This window comes from Varanus komodoensis, unplaced genomic scaffold (assembly GCF_004798865.1).
Source record: "Varanus komodoensis strain SLA01 unplaced genomic scaffold, ASM479886v1 scaffold18_3, whole genome shotgun sequence".
Classification (NCBI taxonomy): domain Eukaryota; kingdom Metazoa; phylum Chordata; class Lepidosauria; order Squamata; family Varanidae; genus Varanus; species Varanus komodoensis.
In genome coordinates, this window is record NW_025335549.1 from 15,582,703 (window position 1) to 15,605,539 (window position 22,837).

Consider the following 22,837-nt stretch of genomic DNA (forward strand, 5'->3'; position numbering starts at 1 on the left):
TGTCATGTTGATTTCCTTGGGTCTACTCTAAATAAAACTAGTTGTTTCTGATGGAGATGGGACATCATTATGGCTAGAGCCCTTAGCGGTGTCCCTTCTAAGCCTTGATATTAGAATTGGCCCCAAATCGCGCTCTGAGGTTTGTCAGACGAGAACGTTTTCATCCCGCACTTCTTTTCCCATGCATTTTATCTCAATCCTGTATTTTTCATTTCTCATTACATGACCCAAATCGTCCATGAAATTCATCTATCGAAGCCAAACAAAAACGTGCATAAAGCGACCTTTGTCCCAATTCTCCCGGCGGCGGCTAGGGGACGAAAGTGAATTCAGCACTCGGCGAGGGCCGACTGTAGCTGCGCGAGGCGCCCTGCGGAGAGGGGGCGAGGCAACGGGCGGCTGCCCTGGCTTGAGATGGCGCGAGCGGCTTCGCGGCGCCGCGGGCTCGCCTCCGCTGCGACTCTCGCGGAGCCTCGCGATGTTTCGCGGCGAGCGGCGGGAGCGGGCCGCGGAGGAGGCCGGGCCTGCGCCCGGAGCGGGCCGGGCGGGAGGCGAGCGAGGCGGCCGGCGCGGGGAGGTCCGCCTCGGCCATGGAGCACATCACGACGCCGAAGGTACGCGGGGGCGGGCGGCCCCTTCCCCAGACGCCCCCCGCCCGCCACGCAGGGCGGACCTCCGCGCAGAAGCTGGCTCTGCGTGCGAGAGGCCGGGGCGCAGCGTATGCCCGGAAGGCGGTCGCCTCTGCTCATGTGCAGAGTGCATTTCCGCATCCCTCTGCCCCGAATCGGCCGTGCCGGGGCCAGGTCTCGCTTCGCCCCGGCAGCGGCTGCTCAGCTCGCTGCAGGAAGGAATCGCCCCGGGGGGTTGCTGGCCTCCTCCTCCTCCTCCTCCCCCCCCCACATTTCCGGCCATACCCACCCCGAGCCCTAGGCATAAGTTCGAGGGACTCTGCCTCTTTCTCGGACCCGGAGCCTAGTTGGGACTGGGGCGACTGGGGACGTAGAAGCTGGTGCGGTGTTCCTAATTCATCTCCGAGGGCAGCACTAGTAGGGGAATGCACTCTGCACGTGGTCAGAGAGGCTTGCCCTCCATTGCACAGGGTGTGCCCACAAGCCCTTGCATTCTGAAGCATTTTCAGGGCTGGAAACCTGCCTCTTGTACGAATGGTGGACTGCTGGGAATTTGGGGCAGGGAAGGCTAGGCAAGTCTCTCCGGAGGAGAGAGAGACTTTAAGGTGGCAGCTGACATTCTGCTGATAATTGCTGTAGAGCCTCTGAGCATATGGGGAGTGTATTTGTGCATGCTGAGTATACCTTGCACAGTTGCTGAACGTGTTAGGAAACTTAACAAGATGGAACATCATCATCATTATTGTAGTGCGTTTATGCCCCACGGATCTTCCTTTTGCAAGGACCCAAGGCAGCATAGAAGATTCTCCTCTCCATGTTATCCTCAGCCCTGTGAGGTGGGTTAGGCAGAGAATCTGAGACTGGTCCAAAGTCACCCAATCAACTTCATAGCTGTGGGAGAAGTAGATCCCGGATCTCTCAGTACAGCATTCTTAACCACACTGTCTCAAGAAGTCTTGGAAGTGCCTTAGCTTACCACAGAAAGCCTGTTCCTCCACAGGTAGCTTAGGTACCTCATGGCTTTGATTTCTGAGCTAAACCATTCAGGATGCTTGGATTGAGGGAGGGAGGGAAGGCTGTTTCTGTTGTGCAAGCATCGTGGCTTTTGTCCTGTAGAACGCTATAATCTTGCAATATTCTGAGATGCCCCAGGTAGACAGACAAAAATGCCTCTCGTTCCCCTTCCCCTCTGCATAGGATGCCTGCAGGCCTCCAAGATTGGGGGCTCACAAGCAACATGATAGGATTATGTTCCAAGGCTCTTTCTGGACTAGCTGGTGGTAGGAATGCCCAGGGTAAATTTGCTTGCCAAGGAGGAGCACAGGAATGATTAACTTAAGGAGCAAGTGTAATGCATGAATAATGCCAGGGCTGATCAGTTACTAAGGGGAGGCAGCAGAAAAGGAGATAGGTAGCCAGTAGCCTGGTGCACGGGATAAGGAGGGGCTGTGCCTGCAGGATGCTCCTGTCTGAGTCCCTGGTGTGTTGGATGGGCTCTGTTGGAAGAGTGGCCAGCAGATCGTCACGGTTCAGCAGGGAGTGTGGTGAAGCCATGCCAAGGAAGAGCCACATAGCAGATGGCCTGGGTGTGGCTTTCCCCAAGTCTGTTCTTTAGGCAAGAGCTGCTTTTAGGCGTGAGCACTGAAACTGTTTCTTTTACAGAAACCGCTTCTCCCGCACTGTCTTCCAGGAAGGGAAGTTAGAGCCTCTGTAGGTTGAAACAGTGGCAGAGGGGAACTTTATAAAAGTCATGGCAAGGGGTGTTGTGTTTGTTCTTGGCATGGGGAGAGGAATTCCTGTGTGCCTTGCCCAGGCAACCTGAAGCGAGGTTGAGGGGAGCATCTGCTTGTCCTTGTGGGTTCGTATGAATAGCTCTGTGCAAGGGGACCCTGCAACAGTGTTGCAGCAGAGAGTGTTGATGTTTAGGTTGCCAGCCAACTATTCCTTCTTGTGGTACATTTGCTTATCTTCCCCAGCAGACGGTCAGCATTCTGTGGCCACTGAGTGTACTCGGTTCTCGTTTGGCTTTTTTATTTATTTATTTTTTATTTTCTTGTGAGGTGGCTGATTCCTTAGTGTTTCCTAAACAGTCTTCTGCCTTGCCAATCCAGGGGTTCCATGACACCTCCCTTTTATCTCTGGGTTGGCTTATTTTGCCTGCAGTCTTGTGCACTACTCAAGGGACCAATTATTGTGTCCAGTGCCGGAGGGAAGGCTGAGGTCACCAGTAAATTCAGTGGCAGAGAGAGAAGGCAAGTCGGGGGGCTTCCTGATTCATGACAGTTGGTCAGCCGTTAGGATAACCCATCGCTCTGTTACTCTGTTTCCCAAAGACTTGGATTAAATCTCCACTAGAATTCTTTTTGCAAACTTTTGGATAAACATTAGGTCATCTGAAGCAAATATTTTGCTTAGCCAGCTTTGTACCTGTGGGAACACTCAAGCTTTGGATTCCGGTCGTTAATATGATTCTGGACACAATAACATTTTTTGAAGGAAAAATGGTCAGTGAGTAACATGAAGATGCTTCAGTATCAAGCTTTATTTTTAAAATACCTGTGAATTCTCTCTAACCTGAACATCAGAATCTTATCTGAAGATGAAAGAACCCGAATACCTTTTTTCCTCTAACTTCATTTCATCATATCTGAGTGATGTGGTTAAGGAAACCAAACACTTCACAAATTAGCAATAATCAAGCACTCAGATATCAGGGAAACTTGGGGCTTAGCCACCTTGCCCTGGCATCGTGTGCTTCGCTCTCTGGTTTCCTGTTTTGTTGGCAGTTGTCTTAACAGATGACACAGGAGCATGAGAATTTCTTCCCTTACTCTGTGCCGGAGAACTGAGCTAATGCATCGGTTGTCCATTACTTGTTCTGCGGTTTCTGCCCTGGCTTTAAAACTGCCCCCTGCAGATGTTGTTCCGTTTTAAGTTGAAAGCATGGAAGTGCTTTGCATTGGTTTACCGTGCAGGGAAATCTGAAGCTGATTTGCGGATTTACAGCCTGCCATGTCTGCAAAATAGCGAGGTGAGCAAACCTTCCCATCTTCAGTTACTGAAACTAACCTGTGCCCCCAAAGCCCACCTGAGCAGGTGGGCCTTTCAGAGACCGCCCACATTTGCCATCCAGAAATGATTCACTGGAAGGCTTTTTGCCAGTGAAATATGAGTAAGGGAGGTGATTGAGCTGCTTTCAGCTGCCATGTTGTCTTTTTGAAGGATATATAAGCTGACACTTAGCCCTTTTCTGCATGGATCCAAAGCCAGCTGTGCTCCAGTCCTCTCAGGTTTAGCATCTGCCACTGGCAAAACAGTGTCTGGGTCTGCACGACTCGATAAGCTACTGTGGGTTATAAGCCACAGTGCCTTATTGTGTCTGAACAGAGCAGTTTGAAAGGGGCTTGTAAACCACCCCACCTGGCCGCGGCATGGTGCAGAGTTTAATCCATCCCTGTTGCTTATTGTGTTCTCCAAAGTCAGACAACAAAATAAGCCATGGCCAGATTTAAAAAGCAGGGAGCCCCTTGGCAGGAACAGTGGAAAAGCTTGCCTCTAGCCAAAGGGCCAGTAACCAGCTGCCTTTTCCATGCACCCTAAAGTATCCAAGCAGGACTTGGGACAGCTGAGAAGGGGTCCCCACAAGGGGTGGTAAGCCATTCAGCGCTGGCTGTGACTTGGCTTTTTTCTTTTTTAAAAAAACATCATGAAAGCCACCATTAAAAGAGCTTTCCTGATCGGATTTTGGTTTATCTAGGAGCTGACTTGCCCAAGAATGCCCAGTGCGGGGGGGCTGCCCATGTTTGCACACTGATTTTTTTTTTAACATTAAAGTATTCCTCACTTCCCTACACATGGTGTGAACATGTAAAAATAGGAAATTTCAGCTCCTTGTCAAGCCACGGGAGACTGTGCTTCACAGAAAGGGTCTGTTTCCCCCTTTTTGCAGTGTGAGCCCCTTGGTTTCTTTGCGTACAGACCTCGTGCGCAAAACTGTTTTCTGTCCCAAAAATGAGTGTATTCTTGTGTACAAAAATCCAATCCCGTTTCCTTTGGGGCTGCCTAGCTTAAGTGATTTTTGCAAAGACATGGAGAATCTCAAAATGGCCATGGGTCAAGTAGCGAGCTTGTATGTAAAAAAAGCTCGGTCTCCTAGAAGTCATTTTTCCTCATCTCAGGTGACAGATGAGCGGCTCTTATTGATGCCTGGCAAGAACATTGAAGAACAAGGCTTTGTGCTTAATTATCATAACAGTTACATTGTTTACATTTGTCCAGTAACTGGAGCGCTCACTTCCAACCCAACACAAAGCATTCAGTGCAAAGAGTTTGCGTCCTACCTGGGTTCGCGGGTGGTTTTCAAGTGCTGTGTCTTAATCGGTGTGTTACTGCTCTTTCCAGTATGTTCTAATCGGTTCCTTTCTTCCCCCACTGCACTGCAGGTAGAAAATGTCAAATTATTAGATCGGTATACCAACCGAAAGACAGCAAATGGGACGCTGTATTTGACCGCAACTCATTTGATCTATGTGGATGCTTCAGCTGCAGTTCGAAAGGAGACATGGGTAATACCGGAGCACGCGGGCAGCCTGAGAACCTGGTTGGGGACATCTTGTGAGCAAAAGGGCTGTGCTGATTTCCGTGTTTCTGTGCAAACCGCTTAACCCCATTAGCGCCCAGTGATGCCATTTAGCTAATCCTGATAAACTTGGCACAAATGTGAGGACCTAGGAGGAGCCCTGGTGGATTGGACCAAGAGTCCAGGTCTCTCTTTCCAACCATGGTCGGCCAGGTATGTCCTGAAAGTCTGCAAACAGGGAATGAAGCCAACAGTGCCCTTCCTCTGTTCTCTCTAGAGCAGCTGGTGTTCAGCAGCACGTTCTGTTGCTTCTGCAGTGCCATTGTGGAAGTTTTGCATACAAGGGTAGCGTCGTTTAGAGATTCACATCTATTACGATCTAAGTTTGCACCTTTGAAAGTTCAGCCATACTTTGCTCACACAATTATATCTTGCCAGAATGGTGTCTGCACGCTAGGGAGATGAGAGAGGGAGATGAAGGTACCAATTAATCCTTGACTGTTTATTTTCTTCCTTGTATATTCGCACTGCATTAATTTTATTTCATGAAAAGGGAAATGTAAAAGCAGCCTGGAAAATAAGCCCCCTCTCAAGTTTTTCACCTGAAAGTTTTCTTCCTAGCTCTGCCTGCCCACACGCTCCTGTCTTAGTCATTTGTACCTTCAAAGAAAAAGAGAATCAAAGTCTATAAAGCATTCCTGCCTGGAGATATTTGCCTCGGGGAAGTGGCTGTTTACAAGCCTGATTCAAAGTACCTGCATCATCCCAGATTTAATTCATGCTCATGAAATGAATCGGCTTACTGAACACCATGGGTGCCTGCGGATCATGACGGCCCAACTCTGAGATTTCACGTTGTGGGAGTCAGATTACGACATCTTTCATGCCGAGTCACAATTCTCAATTCTGCCCTGGCTGTTCAGTGGTTCAAAAGCCTGAAGAGCTGCTGCTTGCAGTTAGGGTGACTCAGTTTCAGTTGTCAAGCCACTTCCTCCAGATTGGCACCAGGACTTATTTTGAGTTGCAGTCTGTGAGAAGAAAGTCCAAGCAACATCCTCATGGGCTCTCTTCCTGTTTTCGACAGATTCTTCACCACCACATCGCTGCTGTGGAGAAGCTGCCGCTGACGGCGTCTGGGTGTCCGCTGCTTATTCACTGCAAGGACTTCCGTGTGGCTCACTTCGTTGTTGGGCAGGAGAGGGACTGTCACGAAGTCTACATGTCCTTGCTGAAACTCTCACAGCCAGGTACCTGTGAAGTACCCCCTCTTTCAATACCCTGGCAGTGCAGTTCCAAGGAGGCAAAACGCCTCTTTCTGATCTTTCAATACCTCTTGAACCAGACACAGGGAAAGGAGGGCACTGATAAGAAACACCATTCCAGTCAGGAGAGGAAATATCCTCTCTTTTGTCCTGGCAGGATAATGGTAGTCATTCACAGACCCTCCCTTTGTCTTGTATACATTGAAGTAGCTGTCAGTGTTCCGACAATCTTACTTGTTTGACCTTCTGGAAATATTTTTAGTCAGCTTTGGGGACCTCTGCAGTAATAAGTCGGCAGTGCTAGGAAAAATCATGCTGATAAAAAGAGAAATTAAAGCACAAAGTATGACTCTTTAGCTGTGCTTATCAGCTGAAAGGTTGGGAAATCCAGTTTTCTGTACCTTGAATAAAATATTGGTACAGAGCACAACAGTTGGTGATGTGCAGAGATCTGGAACTTTTTTTTGCCTGAGGGGCCCAATTTTCTCCGTTTGGTATGAGGGGTGATATAGCCATAACATTTCAGTGGAAACATGCCAGTTTTATCTGACTTTGCTAATACCAGATTAGCAATTGCACCTTCAAGATCCACTAAAATGGGAAGAAGGGATTTGAAACCATTACTTGAAGGAACGCCTGCAGCCGTATTTGCCCTCCCACCCCTTGAGATTGGCAGCAGAGGCTCTCCTCCGGGAGCCTTCTGTAAGAGTTACCAGGAAGCAAAGTACCCGGAGGAGGGCCTTCTCAGCGGTGGCGCCCCATCTGTGGAATGCGCTCCCCAGAGAGGTCCACCTGGCGCCATCGTTATTTGTTTTTCGGCGCCAGGCCAAGACCTTTTTATTTAAACAGTATTTTAATAATCTTTAATATTTATAGTTTTAATTATGCAGCCAGTGTGTTTCCAAGTTTAAATTGTAATTTTATTTGTTTTATTTATTTGTGTTGTGAGCCGTCCCAAGGTTGTGTAGCAATGGGGACGGCATATAAAAACTTTAAATTAATTAATTAATTAATTAATTAATTGTAGTTTGGGTATGATAGTGCTATATTGTAATTATACTGCTATAGAAAGCTGCCACTGCATTCAGTGCAAAATGGAATTAATTAGTGGGGATGCTAATGTGTATAATTCTAACATTCTATTGTGATTATTCCATCTATATTGTTGGCCACCAGGAGCACTAATTTTAGCAGAAAATAAATGAATCCAATACATTTATCCATACAGAGTGCTTTAATGCATGTAGCAGCAACCTTCTGTCAGTTGGTGCCTTTCACATGGGGTACGGGAGAGCAATTCACATGGGGTACGGGAGGGGTTCTCCGGACTGCGGTGGGGACCTTCACAGGCCTAGTGAGGCTCCCAGACCTGGAGCTGACCTTGCTGATCTTAGAAGGAAGCCTCAAAGCAGTTTCTGTTTTCTTACCACTCGAGCTAATTGTAGCCTCTATCCTGCATGACTTCCCATAATTCTGTTATAGTTCAGTTGCTCCACAGAATCTATCTATCCTTGGCAGATAACATAATCACTCTTTATTTGCCAGTAGTTGAAGATCACCTGTTTGGCACCCTGACTATTTTATCAGATACCGGCAGCACTGGGTCTGTCCCTGGAGAGCTTCCTGCTTTGAGAGTGTCAGCAGGATGAGTTGTCAATCGGACCTGTATTTTTCAAAGGCAGGGAAGGAAGCCTGACAGTGGAGACAGTGAAGAGGGGCAGAGCAGAGCTTTCATTGGTCTGTTTGAATACGAATGCTGTCACAGGTTTGGACCACTGCTCCATTTCCCCAGCAAATTTGAGAGCAGGGCAGCGGGACGCTGATGAAATGAGTGCAGAGCTCTTCCATATCAAGCCCATAATGCTTTTCACTGTCTAACACGTGGTAAGTAATGACACAAATAACGAAGAGGAAGGAAGCGTGCCCTGGAGGAAGGACCACAGCCAGTTTGTTTATGTCTTTTCATGTCTTTCATACTTTCAAACAGTGTTGCACAGAAACTTTATGAAAGCTGGTTCCCTTTTATGACAAAATTGATTATCATGGGCATGTGTGGTTTAGCAGGAAAAGTTTCTAGTAAAATGCCTTGTTAGTAACTTTAGGCCTTATTTTCAGGGGATTGGAAAGTTGTTGAAAATGAATCTAAATGGTGGAACGAAAGAGGCAGCTCTGAGTTCCACCTTTCTTGCGGGCATGTGAGTCATTTTCTAAAAGACGCTGGCGGGAGCTCCGGACCAAAACGATTGATTTTTGCCTCTGTTCTAGTGAAACCAGAGGAGCTGTATGCATTCTCATACAACCCCAAAATGCCCAAGGACAACCGGGAGATGGGCTGGAAGCTGATAGATGTCAAAATGGACTACCAGCGGATGGGGATTCCAAATGCCTACTGGGAAATCTCGGATGCTAATAAAGACTATGAGGTAACTTTTGCCCAGTGGCAACTCAGCACAGTATTCTGTTCAGAGGACGTGTTGTGCGACTTTTTGCCATTTTGGTTTTACTTGGAAGCTCCCGTGGAAGTATTTATCATCCTTCAAGGGCAGGTACTAAAAATAATTTATTAGAACAGGGGTGCTGTCAGATGCCAAGGGAGCCCTGATTGATACTTCTTGCTTTGCGTTCCTCTTCTGAGAGCAAATTTAGAATGAATGCTTAGGTTTGAGGAGAGACCGCAGCTCAGTGGTAGGGCACCGCCTCGGCATACAGAAGGTTCCAAGTTCGATCTCTGTCATCTGCAGATAGGGCTAGGAGAGAACCTAATTGGCAACCCTAAGCGCCACTGCCGGTCAGTGTTGGAGCTGCTGGTGGAGCAAAGTCTGCATGCACAGCTTCCTGTATGCCTGTCTCATTTTACTTGTAACAGTAGAATTTTACACTCATTGCAAACAAACCCAATTAACATTCCTGGGCTCTTGAAGCTAATTTTGCTTTAATTTCAGTGGTGGGTAGATTATTGTCAGCAAGCACTAAGTTGCGTCTCTGCAATAAACACTTCAGCACGCTAATATCGCACTGATGAATAATTTAATGTCTGCGTGCTTGCTCCTTTCCGCTTCTTATTCCCAGGTCTGCAACACGTACGCTCCAGAACTAGTGGTGCCTAAAGCAGCAACTAGGGCGATGGTGCTGGGGAGCTCGAAGTTTCGAAGCCGAGGTCGGATACCGGTGCTTTCCTACTTCTACAAAGAGAATAATGTTAGTCATGCATGTTCTGCTCTCTATGGGGTTCGGCCTGCCTCCGAGGCCAGGTGGCGGCTGTCCAGCACAAGGAATGAGGCTTCACTGATTAGGGTCGTCCCTGGGGGTTGGTTCTGCTCAGTGAGCTGATGGAGGGTCCCCTGGGAAATGCACTTCGAGTGGGGAATCACGTTTCTGAAGCTCCGCCTTCAGAGAACCGTCTCTGGAAGGAAGAAAGCCCAGTAGGGAGGCAGCTTGGCACAAACTCTGCCCTTTCCATGTTTAGGTTTCTAACAAGTGTGCTCAAAACTATGATGTTTCCCCCCCACATGAGCACACACACGCACAGGTGCATGGACACGTACTGCAGAAATGGCCGAGGAAATAAGATGGGCTAAGATCAATCTTAAACTAGAGATTTATTGTTCTCAACATTAGGATGTCCTGGTTTGATTTTTCATTTAGATTCGAGGATTCACGTCCATGTTTTAAAGAAACTTTTGGAAGGTTAAACTGAACTCCTAAAATGTGTGTGTGTGTGGTGGGGGGGGGGGTGAGTTTCCGAGTTTCCAACCGAAGTATTTTCACTTGCTGTGAATAAAAGTGACACAAATTGGCCTGGATGGAGCAGCAGCTGCTTTGTGACGGCAGCCAGAGGGCTCTGAGCTCGCCGCAGCTGGCTTGCAGAAGGTCTGTCCCTCCGTTCCCTTGCTGCCCCACACCCTGATTGCCCCACTCTGTGTCTGCAGCCATGATGGGGCAGAACCAGCTCCTTGCTCGGCATGCAGGTGCTGCTCTTTGGTGCCTGCAGGTGTCTCGGTGAAACGTCCCTGGAGGTCCCAAGAGGACCAATTTCAGATAAAATCACATGTCTGTAAATTGGCGGAAGAGATAAATAGGCAGAGATGGGGTGTTTCTTCCGGTTGTCATGGACCAGTGTCCCACCGAGTTCCATTCAAGTGCTTGGTGGCAACTTTTCATAACAATCCACTTTAAGAGCGTCTCTTCCCGCCTTCGAACTATAGAGCCCATCACACTGGGAATCTTGAACTAATTGCATCATACCTGTTCCAGTCTCAGCCTCTTGGGCCTGGGGAAATAGCTTGGGCCAGATTCCGCTATCATCATCTTCATCATTAATGATCTGATTAAGCAAAACTGGTTCTCTTTGCAGAATAAAATGTGGTGTGCTTAGCTTTTAACTTTGCTGTGTCCGCAGTCCTCTAGTGAACTTGTTTACCTGGAAACTCCTTAACCAGGGGAGTGTGTCCTGTCAAACTTCCATTCTGGCTGCTCAGCATTGCTGCCAATGTGGAATTAAAGCTAAGTAGAGACAGAGTGAAGGATAAGTGAGGAATTATGACCTCATTTCCCAAAAGGACATTGACTTGGCAACATTTAAGTAGAGGCAGTTTCTTCTAAATCTCCTTATGCCTTTGGGGTTCAAATGAATTCCAAAGGGCTAGTAAACTTCCAGATTGTGTCTATACCAGTCTCCCCTAGCCTGGACTCCAACCCCCATCATTCCTAGCCAGTGCAGTGATGGTCACTGAGCCAAAGCAAGTCCTTCTGGAATTGCTGCAGCTCCATACAAATTATGAATGAGGGAGAATATGTTATTGGATAGTTATTTTAAAAACTCTCACCTGGTACTAGATACATAAGAGGAAGTAACTTGAGTTCAATTTTAACCAGAATTTACTGAGTTTGTACCTCTCAAATGTGACCCTGATCGCAGTCTGTGGTCGAAATCCATACATTTCCAAGCTTGCTACGGACCAAAAAAGTTGGAAAATTCGTGCATTGGAAAAAAGAACATGGAATAATGCATATAACTGAAAACACACACAAGCTTACCAGGAGAAAAGCATGCCAGCGTAACAGACACCTTTGGACAAATGTACACAGAAATGCACGTGAAGTTTCATGAAAAAGGGAAACAGTCCGAAGCAGAGATAAGTTGGAGCAAGGTTTGAATCCAAATTCAGAGAGAGTTGAGATTGCTTGCTGGTTTGCACATCGCTCCGTCTCTGCTACATCCTGCAAACGCTTTCTGTGTTTCAGGCTGCCATATGCCGATGCAGCCAGCCCTTGTCCGGATTTAGCGCTCGCTGCCTGGAGGACGAACAGCTGCTGCAGGAGATAAGGGAAGCCAACCCAGGGAGTCCATTCATGTATGTTGTTGACACAAGGCCCAAGGTATGACTCGCTGGAATCTCGGAGCACTTGCTGGATTCAGTGACTGACAGCATCTGTGAGTGTAAGAGCACCATCGACAACTTTTGCCGTTTGATTTTTCCAGCTGAATGCCATGGCCAACCGAGCGGCAGGGAAGGGCTATGAGAATGTTGACAATTACGACAACATCCGTTTTAAATTCATCGGTATCGAAAACATCCATGTGATGAGGAGCAGCCTGCAGAAGCTCTTAGAAGGTGTGCATTTTGCTTTTCTTCATGCTTTGCCTGTTGTGACCTCCCATTGCTCTCATTTACTGTAGAGTAGGCAGATCTTCCGACAGTGGGAACCCGTGGATTCTTTTGGTGTGGGACAGGAAGGAGAGGAGGCGAGTAAACATCTGCGATCTTAACTTGTTCCATCGCTCGATCTCCTTGCTGGTCTTAAGGCTTGCTTTGAGCCACTCCCTGGATGGATGGCCTTTCAGTTGTAATATTTACAACATCTGGGCGGGCACAATTGCTGCCATTCATTGAAAGATTGGCAGGAGCCTTATACACCTGCATATTCAGACAGAATCTAGAGTAGTGAGCAATGAAAAGATAAAGCTGATAAAAGAATGAAAACAATGCATTAAAAACAGACTAGCATTTAAACTATGGCTGGTCAGCAAGGAAGGTTTCCTGAAACAGGCTGTCAAAATTTAAAGCGCATCGGGGCCTCCTTGACCACCAGAGGCTCCGTAGCAGTGGAACTGTGACACTGAAGGCTCTTCTCTTCGTGGACTCCAGCTGGGTCGGAGGTCGTAGGATGTCCTCAGTGATTGGGCACATTGACAGAGGGAGGGTGCTCGGGAGTCCCTTGGGAGTCCTAGGCCCAAGTTGTTCAGGGTTTTGTCCACCAGTGGTTGGACCCTTAACCTAGCCTGATCCAGATAGGCACCCAGGGCAGTTCCTTCCGCAAGGGAGCCGCATGCTGAAAAGGGGCAGCTCCCAGCAGCATCCAAGTGTTCTGCCCAGCACGCTGCTCACCTCCCCACTCTTAGATAACTAAACCTGGGGTGGGGGGTGTTAATTGCAGCTTTTTGGAATGAGGAAAAGACTGCACAAAAGCTGGGAAACCACAGGGCGATGGGTGCAGGGGCAGCCAAGAAGAAGGAAGCGTGGCCATTGAGGGATCTCCAAGGGCTAGCTTGGAACCCCAGCTGGACTTGGCCACTGGCCTGACGCTTTCTTGGCTAGCGGTTTGTGAGTGGTGTTCTTGTCAAACTTTTCTCTGTTTGGGAATGACTTTCTGGTGGTACGGGGCAAAGCTGGCTGTTAATTCCCTTTGGAATCTTCTGCGTTTGTTGCTTTAGTGTGTGAAGCGAAGTCTCCTTCGATGAGCGATTTCCTTACTGGCCTCGAGAACTCCGGCTGGTTACGGCACATTAAGGCTGTAATGGATGCCAGTGTCTTCCTCGCAAAGGTAAATAGCGAAGGGGTTGGAGCAGTGGGCACACCCACGGTTCTTTGCGATGCATGAGAACCGGGAGAAGGACAGAGGTCGCCCCCTTTTGTGACCAAGGGCGATTAGGAGCAAATAGAGATGTACGCCAGGGTGTGTTTGGAGGCATGGCGAAATTTGCCTGCACTTCCGTTCCACTTGTGTGGGTTGGGCTCCTTACCCTCTGTCCAGACCAATATTGCATAACTTAGTACTTCAAGTATAACTGTCTGTTTTGATGTATGAGGATCGGCAAAGCTGCTTGCTTTTCTTCATCCATTTATTGTGGCACGGGCCTTCTCGCCACTTTGCAGGCAGTGACAGATGAGAAGGCCAGCGTCTTAGTCCATTGCTCGGACGGCTGGGACCGCACTGCCCAGGTCTGCTCCTTGGCCTGCCTCCTGCTGGATCCCTTCTATCGGACATTTAAAGGGTTCATGGTAAGAACATGGGGGCCGGGGGCTGCCGGCTTTTTTAATTATTGAAGTGTCACGATACATTGATGCCCCGCCTTTCTTCCTCATGCAAGGAACCAGGCTGGCTTACAAGGTTCTCCTGTCTCTTTTATCCTTAGGGGTATTGTGGGCAGGTTAAGCTGAGAGCGTGACCGGCCCAAGGTCACCCAGTGACTGCCACGGGTGAGTGGGGGCTAGAACCCAGATCCGCTGGGTCCCCAGTCCAACTCTCTAACCACCGTGCAATACTAATACAGAAAGGGAAATAATGACATAATGAAGTCTGCATAAAACATCCCATGCCGTAATCATTAGTGCAAACAGTTTATCTGAGGGTCGTGGCTGCTAACACTTTTGATGTCGCTTGTAAGTATCTGTAATCGTGCATGCATCAGAAGGAGAAAGGAATGCCTGGTTGCTGGGTCAGAGTTGTTGCTTAGAATCAGAGCTGATTTGGGCGTGCCGCTCTGCAGCCCAGTCTGGAGCCCCAGCTGAACGCATCAGGCTGCATCCGCTGAAGGCTTTATGACTCAGAAGAGCCGTGAGTTCGTACATAACAGAACTAATCGGTTTTAAAAGCCTGCAGCTGGAGGGCTTCGATAGTACGTATGACGTCCTTTGATCTTCTGGCACATTTTCAAGAGCTTGGGAGTCAGCATGTAGCATGGGAAGCACCCCAGGCAGGAGTGAGGTGGCTGATGGGCCCGGCAGAGGCATGGAATCCAGACTGCCCTGCAGCCTGCCGTTTCCACTGAGTTCCGGGGATGATGGGCACAGCCGTCGTGTGGGCCGGGCCAGGATTCTCTCCATACTAGAATGTGCCTCAGTCTCGTCGCTCCAATTAATAACAGGGACCGGGAGTTCTCAGCACCTAGATTGATTCTGGCCAGTTTGCACTGCCTGTCTGTGCATTTCCAAGCCTACTGCAGGCTGTCTGCTGTAGCCTGTAAAGTCCGGAGCACACTGCTGGATGGCGCCCCTCTCCTGGTACACCTTCCCAAACCCGAAAGGGACTCTGGTGAGAGGTTCAGGGGAAGGCAACGGGGAAGAGGGCCTCTTCACCTTGGACCCCTGCTCATTGGAAGGCTGTCCTGGGCAAGGGAGTCCTGGTGCCAGCATCATCGCCATCTGCGCGCCAGGTTCGGGCCTCTCTTGGTCCCTGTGCATTTGATGGCACAGGACGGGCTGTTCAATGCATCGGTCAAGTTCTTCATAGTTGTCAGTGAAGTTTCAGTTCTGTATTTTAGTGGTTAAGTGGGCTGTTTTTGGTCAAGTCGGTTTTGAGAACAGCATCTGAGAAATCCAGTGAATACTATTAGTAGTAATGTTTGGTGTTGTTATTACATGTTGTTTGTTTGTTATTGCCGCTGCTGCTGCAGTTGTTAAGAAAAACAAAAACAATAATAAGAGTAATCCTTTGGCACATTCGTTTCTGGAAGCATCTTAGGGCATCATGCCAAAAGCTTTAGTCTAACGAACCTTGAAATGGAAGAATTTCTATCATAAAGTCTGGATATGAATTATGAGGAAGGCCTTCTTCCTTTATTTCACTTAGCTGAAATTGATTTTCTTATTAAGGCCGCCCACTCTTGCACTAAATTAATCCTCTAAGTACAATGAGCAAAATCTCTCCATAAGCTTTACCTTTGTTTGGTCAGGCGGGGGTTAGAAGTGCCACGATGCATCAGTTTCCTGGGTTTTAACTGAGAATGCCATGTGATGTTGGAACTGTGTTCTTTTATTCCTTCCTTGCAAAATGAGCAGATCTGCCGCTGGATTTACTCCTCTTTCTGTAGGACCCAATACTTCTCTCCAGTCCAGATCAAGGGCTGCCTCCTACCCACCCCTGCCCTAAAGCCTCGTCAGCATCATTTTTCCTACACCTCCTACTCTTCTTTGCTAGTGTGGAATAATAATGAAAAACCACACGGCCCTGGCTGCAGTTTTGAATAAAACCAACAGCTGGCAAAAGGCGAACATGAGGAAGGGGCCCCGCAGATTTAAAATCTACCTGTGTAACTTGGAGTAGAGGATGGTTATTTTAAAATCAGAAAGCTGTGAAGTCTCGGGATATTTTGCTGCAGTTGCATCTCACAAACAACTCCAGCTCCGCTTAGAACATCCTATGTCCAATCATATATTACAGATACATACACTATTTGTAGAAAAATAATGCTGCCCAGAAGCAATCCCTATAATTAAGAAGATAAGCATATGTGCGTTGCATGATCTGATCCCTGGATGCCTCTGAATGTTTTCAAGCGCTTGGAAAATGTTCACTAGAGGAGGGGAAGGCTTCTGAAGGCTCCTCTATATACTCTTCCCCTTGAGTTTGGCACAGATTTGCCTTTGAGGATGCGAATTATGGTTTTCCGGCCATCACATGACTTTCCTTTACAGAAAGCTTCTGCAGCAATTCCTTTATAGAAATACTTGTGTTGGAAACCGAAAGGCATTTTTTAAAAAATTGCCAAGATTTGTGAGCATTTGCCTCCTCAGCTCTTTTTTGGGGGGAAAGGTTGGATTTTTCTCTTCGGAGGAAAATATTGCAAATGATGCGCTAAACGCAACTTGGTTTTGTTTGCGGTCCTTTAGCCATGCTGCTTTTTTAAAGAGCTGATCAACACATGCAGAATAGAGCAACCACATTGCGGCCCATACCTTCCAGAGTTCTGCAGGTGGGATGGCTCATATTTTGAATGTTACCCCGTATAAGCATGTCATGAAGAAGCATATTAAAAGGCTACATTAACCATTGCATTATTTTATTTTATTATTTATTTATTAAAACCTTTTTATGCCTGTTTTATTACCCTGTGCTGAGGAGAAAAACCTTACCAAGAGTGTGCTTGTGGGTAGCACTCTGAGTCATCTGCATTGCCTTCAGTAGAACCAGTTAATTTTTTCTCTAAGCTACTTGATAAACTCTCTCTCTCTCCCTCCCTCTCCTGATAGGTCCTGATAGAAAAGGAATGGATTGCAATGGGACACAAATTCTCACACAGGTAAAATCAGGTTTGTTTTTTATTTTCAGGAGGACTGGGAAAGAGGGATCTTTTAGCAAAGCTGCTTTCCTTTGTGCTTTCTGTGTTGAAGCTGTACAGAATATCAGGCCAGGAGGCCAAATCCAGTCCTTCAGGTGCTCCCTAGAGGGCCCCATGGCTTTGCCCTGATCACCAATTGTTTGGTGCTTTTGTACCTTCCCAAGTTTGAAACGCTTAATCAGAGCAAAAATGTGTGTACGACAGCATATCGGGGCATGGTGATCTGAGGTTAGAATTTGTCCAGGACAGGACAGGACAGGAGGTAGGAGGCCAGGAAGTGAAATCAGAAAGTCTTAATTGCTTTGGTTAAGAAATTCCAGGGAGGGCGCTAAGATCAAGTGCCTCCCCTGCCACTTTAGCACTGGGCCTTTTCTGTTCTCATTCACTTCAACGTGGGGGTGAATACGTATATTTATTGATATATATATCCTAACTAAGCCAAAGCATATCTCACTGGAATAATCAAACAATCTTCTACTTATGCACATGCCTTCCTCTGTCGTTCCTTTGTGAGTGTTTTGATTGTAAGCCTTGTGGGGCAGGGCCCCATCTTGCCTTTTTGTGTAAAGTGTACATGGGTGGCACTGCATAAATAGGTAGGTAGGTAGGTAAATAAGCAATCTGATTAAACCCCAACTGCAAAGCTACATAGGATTAGTTTCCATTTATTAGTTTTCTTCTCCCCAACTGTCAACTTTACTGTGCTAAACAGAAGTTTATTTCGTAAGAATCAGCAAGGAAAGGGATCTAGTCATAGTTCAGTTGCTTCTGAAGATGCTGGGAGAGGAAGGGAGGGAGTACCCAGTGGTGGTGCTGCAGTCAGGATGGTGCCATATAAATATTTATTTTATATGTTGCCTTTCCATGAGGGAACGTGCCTGGCAGGCTCTGGGTATGGCAGGACCTGCTTGGCTTCACCATCCTGCTGCTTTCCAGAACAATATCCTTTCTGAAGGGATTATTCCTGCTACTTTCCCCGTGTGGGATGTGGGCGGATTTTTTCGGGACAGGTGAGACTCCATCCCAGGCTAAACATGAAGGGTTTTCCTTTGAAGTTGCTACCTTATGCATTGCTGCATTGACTCGCTTTCTGCCTTTCCAGGTGTGGCCATCTAGAGGGTGACCCCAAGGAAGTGTCACCTGTCTTCACCCAATTTATTGAATGCACCTGGCAGCTGATGCAGCAGTTTCCCTGCGCGTTTGATTTCAATGAGCGCTTTCTTTTTGAAATTCACGATCACATCTACTCCTGCCAGTTTGGCAATTTCCTGGGGACCTGCCACAAGGAGCGGGAAGATTTGAAGTGAGTTGGCATTTCTCTGCAGGCTGAATGCAAGGGGTTTTCTTTGTTTCTTGGCAATACAGGTGGGGGGAGCGATTCTCTAAACCAGGGGTGAGTGTCCTGCAGTCCTCAGGCCACACACGGCCCTTGTCCCGATTGTGTGCACTCCTCATCCTCTGTCCTAATTCTTCTGAATTCAGTCCTCTGGGACCTCTAGCAAAGAGAGACAAAAAGAGAGAGTAGAAAGAGAACAAAAAAGGGAGGGAGGGAAGGAAGGACGGAATAAAGAGAAAAGAGGTTCATATCTGTATATTAGCCACGAGGTACACGGAGGTTGCAGCTTCAGACGCAGTGTGCCTCTGCATGGTATTTGCTGGCTCCGTGCCCCCCTTGAGAACTTCCCTGTAGCATCTGCTTGACAGCTGCGGGAAGCAAGATACGGGCTGGACAGACCTTCGACCTCGTCCGGGTCTTACATCATTCATCATGTCACTGCCACACCAGCTCCTGGTCCTGTGTTTGGAGCTCCACATCGACACTGCAGGGTTTGTAAGAGATCAGCATGGACTGGAAGGCAGTGACGTCCTCCTGTGGCTTATCTCGCCTTCTGTGCACCGGAGGTAAATTCCATTCCTGTGGATACACACAGCAAGTTGGATCCAACTGGGGTGTGATCGGAAGCTTTTGGTGGCAGTGCCATGCCTTTGTCACTTCGGGGTTCATCCCTTGACTGCTTAGATTATAGCTATACTCTTCTTCTCTAAGGCATATTCTAGAAAATACAAAGTCCCTTCATTTATATCTCTATAGTTAAAAGCTCTCCTGTAGCTCCGTTTGGTGAGTGCTGGAATCTCTTGTTTTTAACTGTAGAATCTTTGAGAAGACACATTCCCTTTGGCCTTTCCTTCTCCAGAAGAAGCAAGAGTTCAGAAATCCACTCTATAAAGGATTCACAGCTTACAAGGAACTTCAGCCCAACACTCTGCCATTCAGTTTTCAGTAAGTTGCATGCTGAAGAAGATAAACTGGGAAAATGGCAATTCTCATTACTGGCTTATACATGAATGATCTTATAATATCACACTTGCAGAAAAGGAGGCACTGTAAGGAAAAGCATATCCACCTCTTGTTTCATTTGACCTAAAAAGGGGGGGGAAATGTGTGTTTGAATTTTGTGATACTTTTGACACCAAAGCAGCCCGTATTCTATCAAAAAAGTTTTATATTTAAAACCCAAATTTAAATACAGCTGTGAGTATTGTGTTAAATTAACATTCTGCAGAAAGAGATCTATTTTGCACCTGATCAGTGCAGGTTTGCCTATTTAATAATATCAGGCTCCTTGGTGCATCTCTAATTCTGGATTTTCCAGCAATGGGACAACAGTGGTACAAACCACTGGAAACCTTACTTAGCCACCTCTCTGTGCAGGTCCGCACAGCCCAAAAAAGGATATCCTTCCTACCTTGCTTGTTTCACTTCTGTTTGGGAAGCATAGACCAGTGTATTGTAGTTAAAATCATAAGACTATCTTTTCTCTCTCTCTTTTCCTTTTAAAGGGGGACAGAGAGAGAGAAAAGATAGTTGCGTTCACCCTCCCATTTTTATGAATCTTAATGAATTAGAGGTCTCTAAATTATACTTTCTTCTTGAGGTTCTGGTGTGGCATGTATAACCGGTTTGATAAAGGGATGCACCCGAAGCAGTGTGTGTTGGACCATCTCCTCAGCTGCGTCAGCCAGAAATTGGAGTTGGAAGATGTTGCCACTGAACTGGAAAATGTGAGTATTGCACAGCAGTGAGACGATCCTTCCTCCTTGCCTTTAATTGCATAACTGGGGTAAGAATGGCCGAGTTGCTTTCCACTGGGAGGCAGGCGTGGAATTACCCAAGGTTGGGACTAGGGATGCCAGACACTTCTGTTAGTTGTTCCATGTTTTGTACCCCCACTGCCTACATTGGCATCCCGATTTCCAGAGCTGACAGTCCAGCTTTTCCTGCTGGTGAAATGGTGATGTCAGTGTTGTGCTCAGAAACCAGGATTGGCTCCCTCGCTTGGTTTGGACACTAGAGCCCCGCTTGGGAGGCGTGCGAATGCTGTTCTGGTTAGGCAGTCCAGCAGCAGTAGCGCGCCTATGAAACAGACACAGGTGCTGGGAGCAAACCAACCTCCCCTCTTCCAGCTCCAGCAGCAACTAGTCAGGTAGCCAAAATTTGCCTGCTTGTACAAAGGAGTGGGAAATGGGCATAGAGATTGCAATTAGTTTTTGTGACCAACTGATCGTCCCTGACTGAGTGATTGCCCCAAACATTTGAGATTTTATTTATACCTGACCTTTCTTCCTGGGAGCGCAAGATGGCCTCTTTCATCTCCCTCTTCCATGTTAGTCCCTCATAACTAACCTGCAAGGTAGGTGATTTTGATGGCCTTCATAATGCTACAGATTTTCCTGAGCTAGCATAACCCTAAAATTGCAAGGAATGTGTCAGAAGCCTTTGATTTTTTTCGTCATCTTGGGAAGCAGTGACAAGAGTTGGACACACCCGCTTACATGTAGCCACAGCCTCGATGTGTATCGAAAGACACACTGCTTTCCTCCCAGCCTCCCCAGCCGCTTCTCAAGATTAGCCAAGTGGCCCCAGGCTTTTCAGAATTGGACGCTCATAAAGCCAGCAGTGCTCAGCTCAACACCTGTGCATTCCGCTTCGCTTCTAACGGTTCATCCCTCTCTCCCAACACAGAAGTTGCCTCTCATGGACGGGCACCTGCCAGATGAGATTCCCATCTTAACCAAAATGGTGACCAGTTCCACCAGCTGCTCCAAATCGCCAATGCTCAACACTCCCCAGGACTATGAGGGCGAAGAAGCCCCTCCTCTCCTAGCCAACGGCACGATAGCAGGGAAAGATGGTGACGGGCCTGATCTGCAGCTGAAGAGGAAAGAGAGTCTCGGCAATCCCCTTGCCGTGCCGGAGGGTGACGGTGCCACTCCCACCAGCGGGACCCTCCAGTCCACCGCCCGGGCAGGAGATCTCCAGGACCATTGAACTGATCTGCGCCTCTGCCGTGGGAACCCCGGGGAAGCGGCAATAAAGCGCGTGAGACCTGCGGCCAGGTGCGGGGAGAGTCACTCCACCCGTGTGCGGCTGTTGTGTTCTTTTGTGTGCAGAAGTGTTCAGTTCTGTACTTTGAAGGCGGGAAGAAGAGACAACTTTTGAAACGCCCAGGAGCGATTCAGAGGGAGGGCACAGGGCTCTGGTTTGGGGCCCGGCAGGTTGGGACTGGGCATCCCTGCCAGAACAGTCAGAGACTCTTCTTTTCTGGTGACGATGCAGCCGAGTCCGTCCCCTACTCCATAAATCCTTTCCGTTACCGGCTTTTGAGGCAGGGGAGGGCATTTTAGGATGGGGGGAATGAAAATCTCAGTATACACAAAATCTAATCCGTAGGGACAGCTACAAATGTCAGTCCCTTAAAAAGAAAGGACTTTTCTTGGCTGGCTTGTGATACCTTGCATGGGAATTCCATTTTGTGGCAATACTGGGTTACATTTTGTTGGCCCTGCACATATTTTTGTAGTAGCTGGTGCCTTTTAACTTTGTTTTCAAGTGGGAGATCTCGTGATGTCCAACCCTTGGCAGTGTGGTACTTTATTACTGTGACATGTGGCTGTTACATGTGAGTGCCTAGTGAATGTTTTTGGATCCGTACTTTAAAAAAAAGATGCTTAGGACTTGTCTTTGTTGTCTTGCTAATAGTTATCTCTTTATCCACATTAACGGTTCTGAATGATTCCGCAGCGCCGAGACGACGCAGCAGTGCAGCTCGGTCGTAGCTCTTACAGCCTATGCAGGCAGTCGCGACTGCTCGGGAATGTCTGATTTGGCTTTCCTTCACTTCCCAGGGCCTGAGGAGGCCACGGAGCTTCTCTTTTTGCGTAGCTGGGCCACATTCCACTCTACCCTTTCCTCTCACAGAGACAAGATCAGGTGCAGCTCGGAGACCCAGCCACGGAAACCCAGGGTTTCCCATCGCACATCCTGGGAAGAGCCTTCTGCCAGTAACACAGCCCCTCTCAGAATGAACTTTGGGGAAATCCAAAGCTCATGTCTGCAGCACTCCCAGTTTCAGATGTATCAGGAGTAATGAATAGTATTTATGCTTCTTGGCACCTAATAAATTGCATGCCCTTTATCTGACTGCATTGACACCCTTTCGGAGAAACCCTTCCCTCCCCTTTAGAATTGTGTGAAATGAGAGGCAGTGTTTCATAGTGGTTAGAGTGCCGGACTGGGACACTGGGGATCCTGGTTCTAGTCCCTGCTCAACTATGAAGCTCACTGGGTGACTTTGGGCCAGCGGCTCTCAGCCTAATCCATCTCACAGGGTTCTTGTGAGCACTAAATGGACAGGAAAACCTTGCCAGCTGCCTTGGATTCCTCGCGAGAGGAAGGAGGGCAGGGTGTAAATACAATGCAATATGAATATTGTGGCGGTGGGCTTCAAAGTCATCAAGTGAAAATGGTCGTGGGTGAAACTTTCACTCCGGAGCATTCCTTATTGGAGCGAGTAGCACAGGTCTGGGCCAAGTCATTAGAGCTCGCACATGAGTGGGGATGCCTAAATGTGGTGGCCCAAAGGACGAAAAGGAAGCAAAAACAAGGAGTCCTTGCCCCTAAATCAGCCACAACCCGCATTGCTTTGTGCATGTCCGGTGTACGCTGCTCTTCCCTTCTTGGGTC

At 47.8% G+C, this 22,837-nt stretch overlaps 1 protein-coding gene across 3 annotated transcripts; it reads left to right on the forward strand.

The window, feature by feature from the left end:
- Window positions 1–548: 548 nt before the first annotated feature.
- MTMR8 (myotubularin related protein 8) lies at window positions 549–21,833 on the forward strand. 3 transcript variants are annotated; one of them, XM_044427274.1, is made up of 14 exons: window positions 549–614; window positions 5,072–5,194; window positions 6,293–6,455; window positions 8,736–8,893; window positions 9,540–9,668; window positions 11,715–11,849; window positions 11,953–12,085; window positions 13,186–13,295; window positions 13,628–13,753; window positions 16,724–16,773; window positions 17,915–18,115; window positions 18,965–19,093; window positions 19,749–19,875; window positions 20,837–21,833. In XM_044427274.1, exons 1-14 carry the CDS (start codon window positions 591–593, stop codon window positions 21,140–21,142), a joined length of 1,914 nt encoding a protein of 637 aa, XP_044283209.1. In that variant the 5' UTR covers window positions 549–590; the 3' UTR covers window positions 21,143–21,833. The 3 variants fall into 3 exon arrangements, with proteins under 3 accessions (XP_044283209.1, XP_044283208.1, XP_044283210.1); XM_044427273.1 differs by lacking the exon at window positions 549–614 and adding an exon at window positions 967–3,660; XM_044427275.1 differs by lacking the exon at window positions 549–614 and having other exon boundaries at window positions 5,079–5,421.
- The last annotated feature ends 1,004 nt before the right edge of the window (window positions 21,834–22,837 follow it).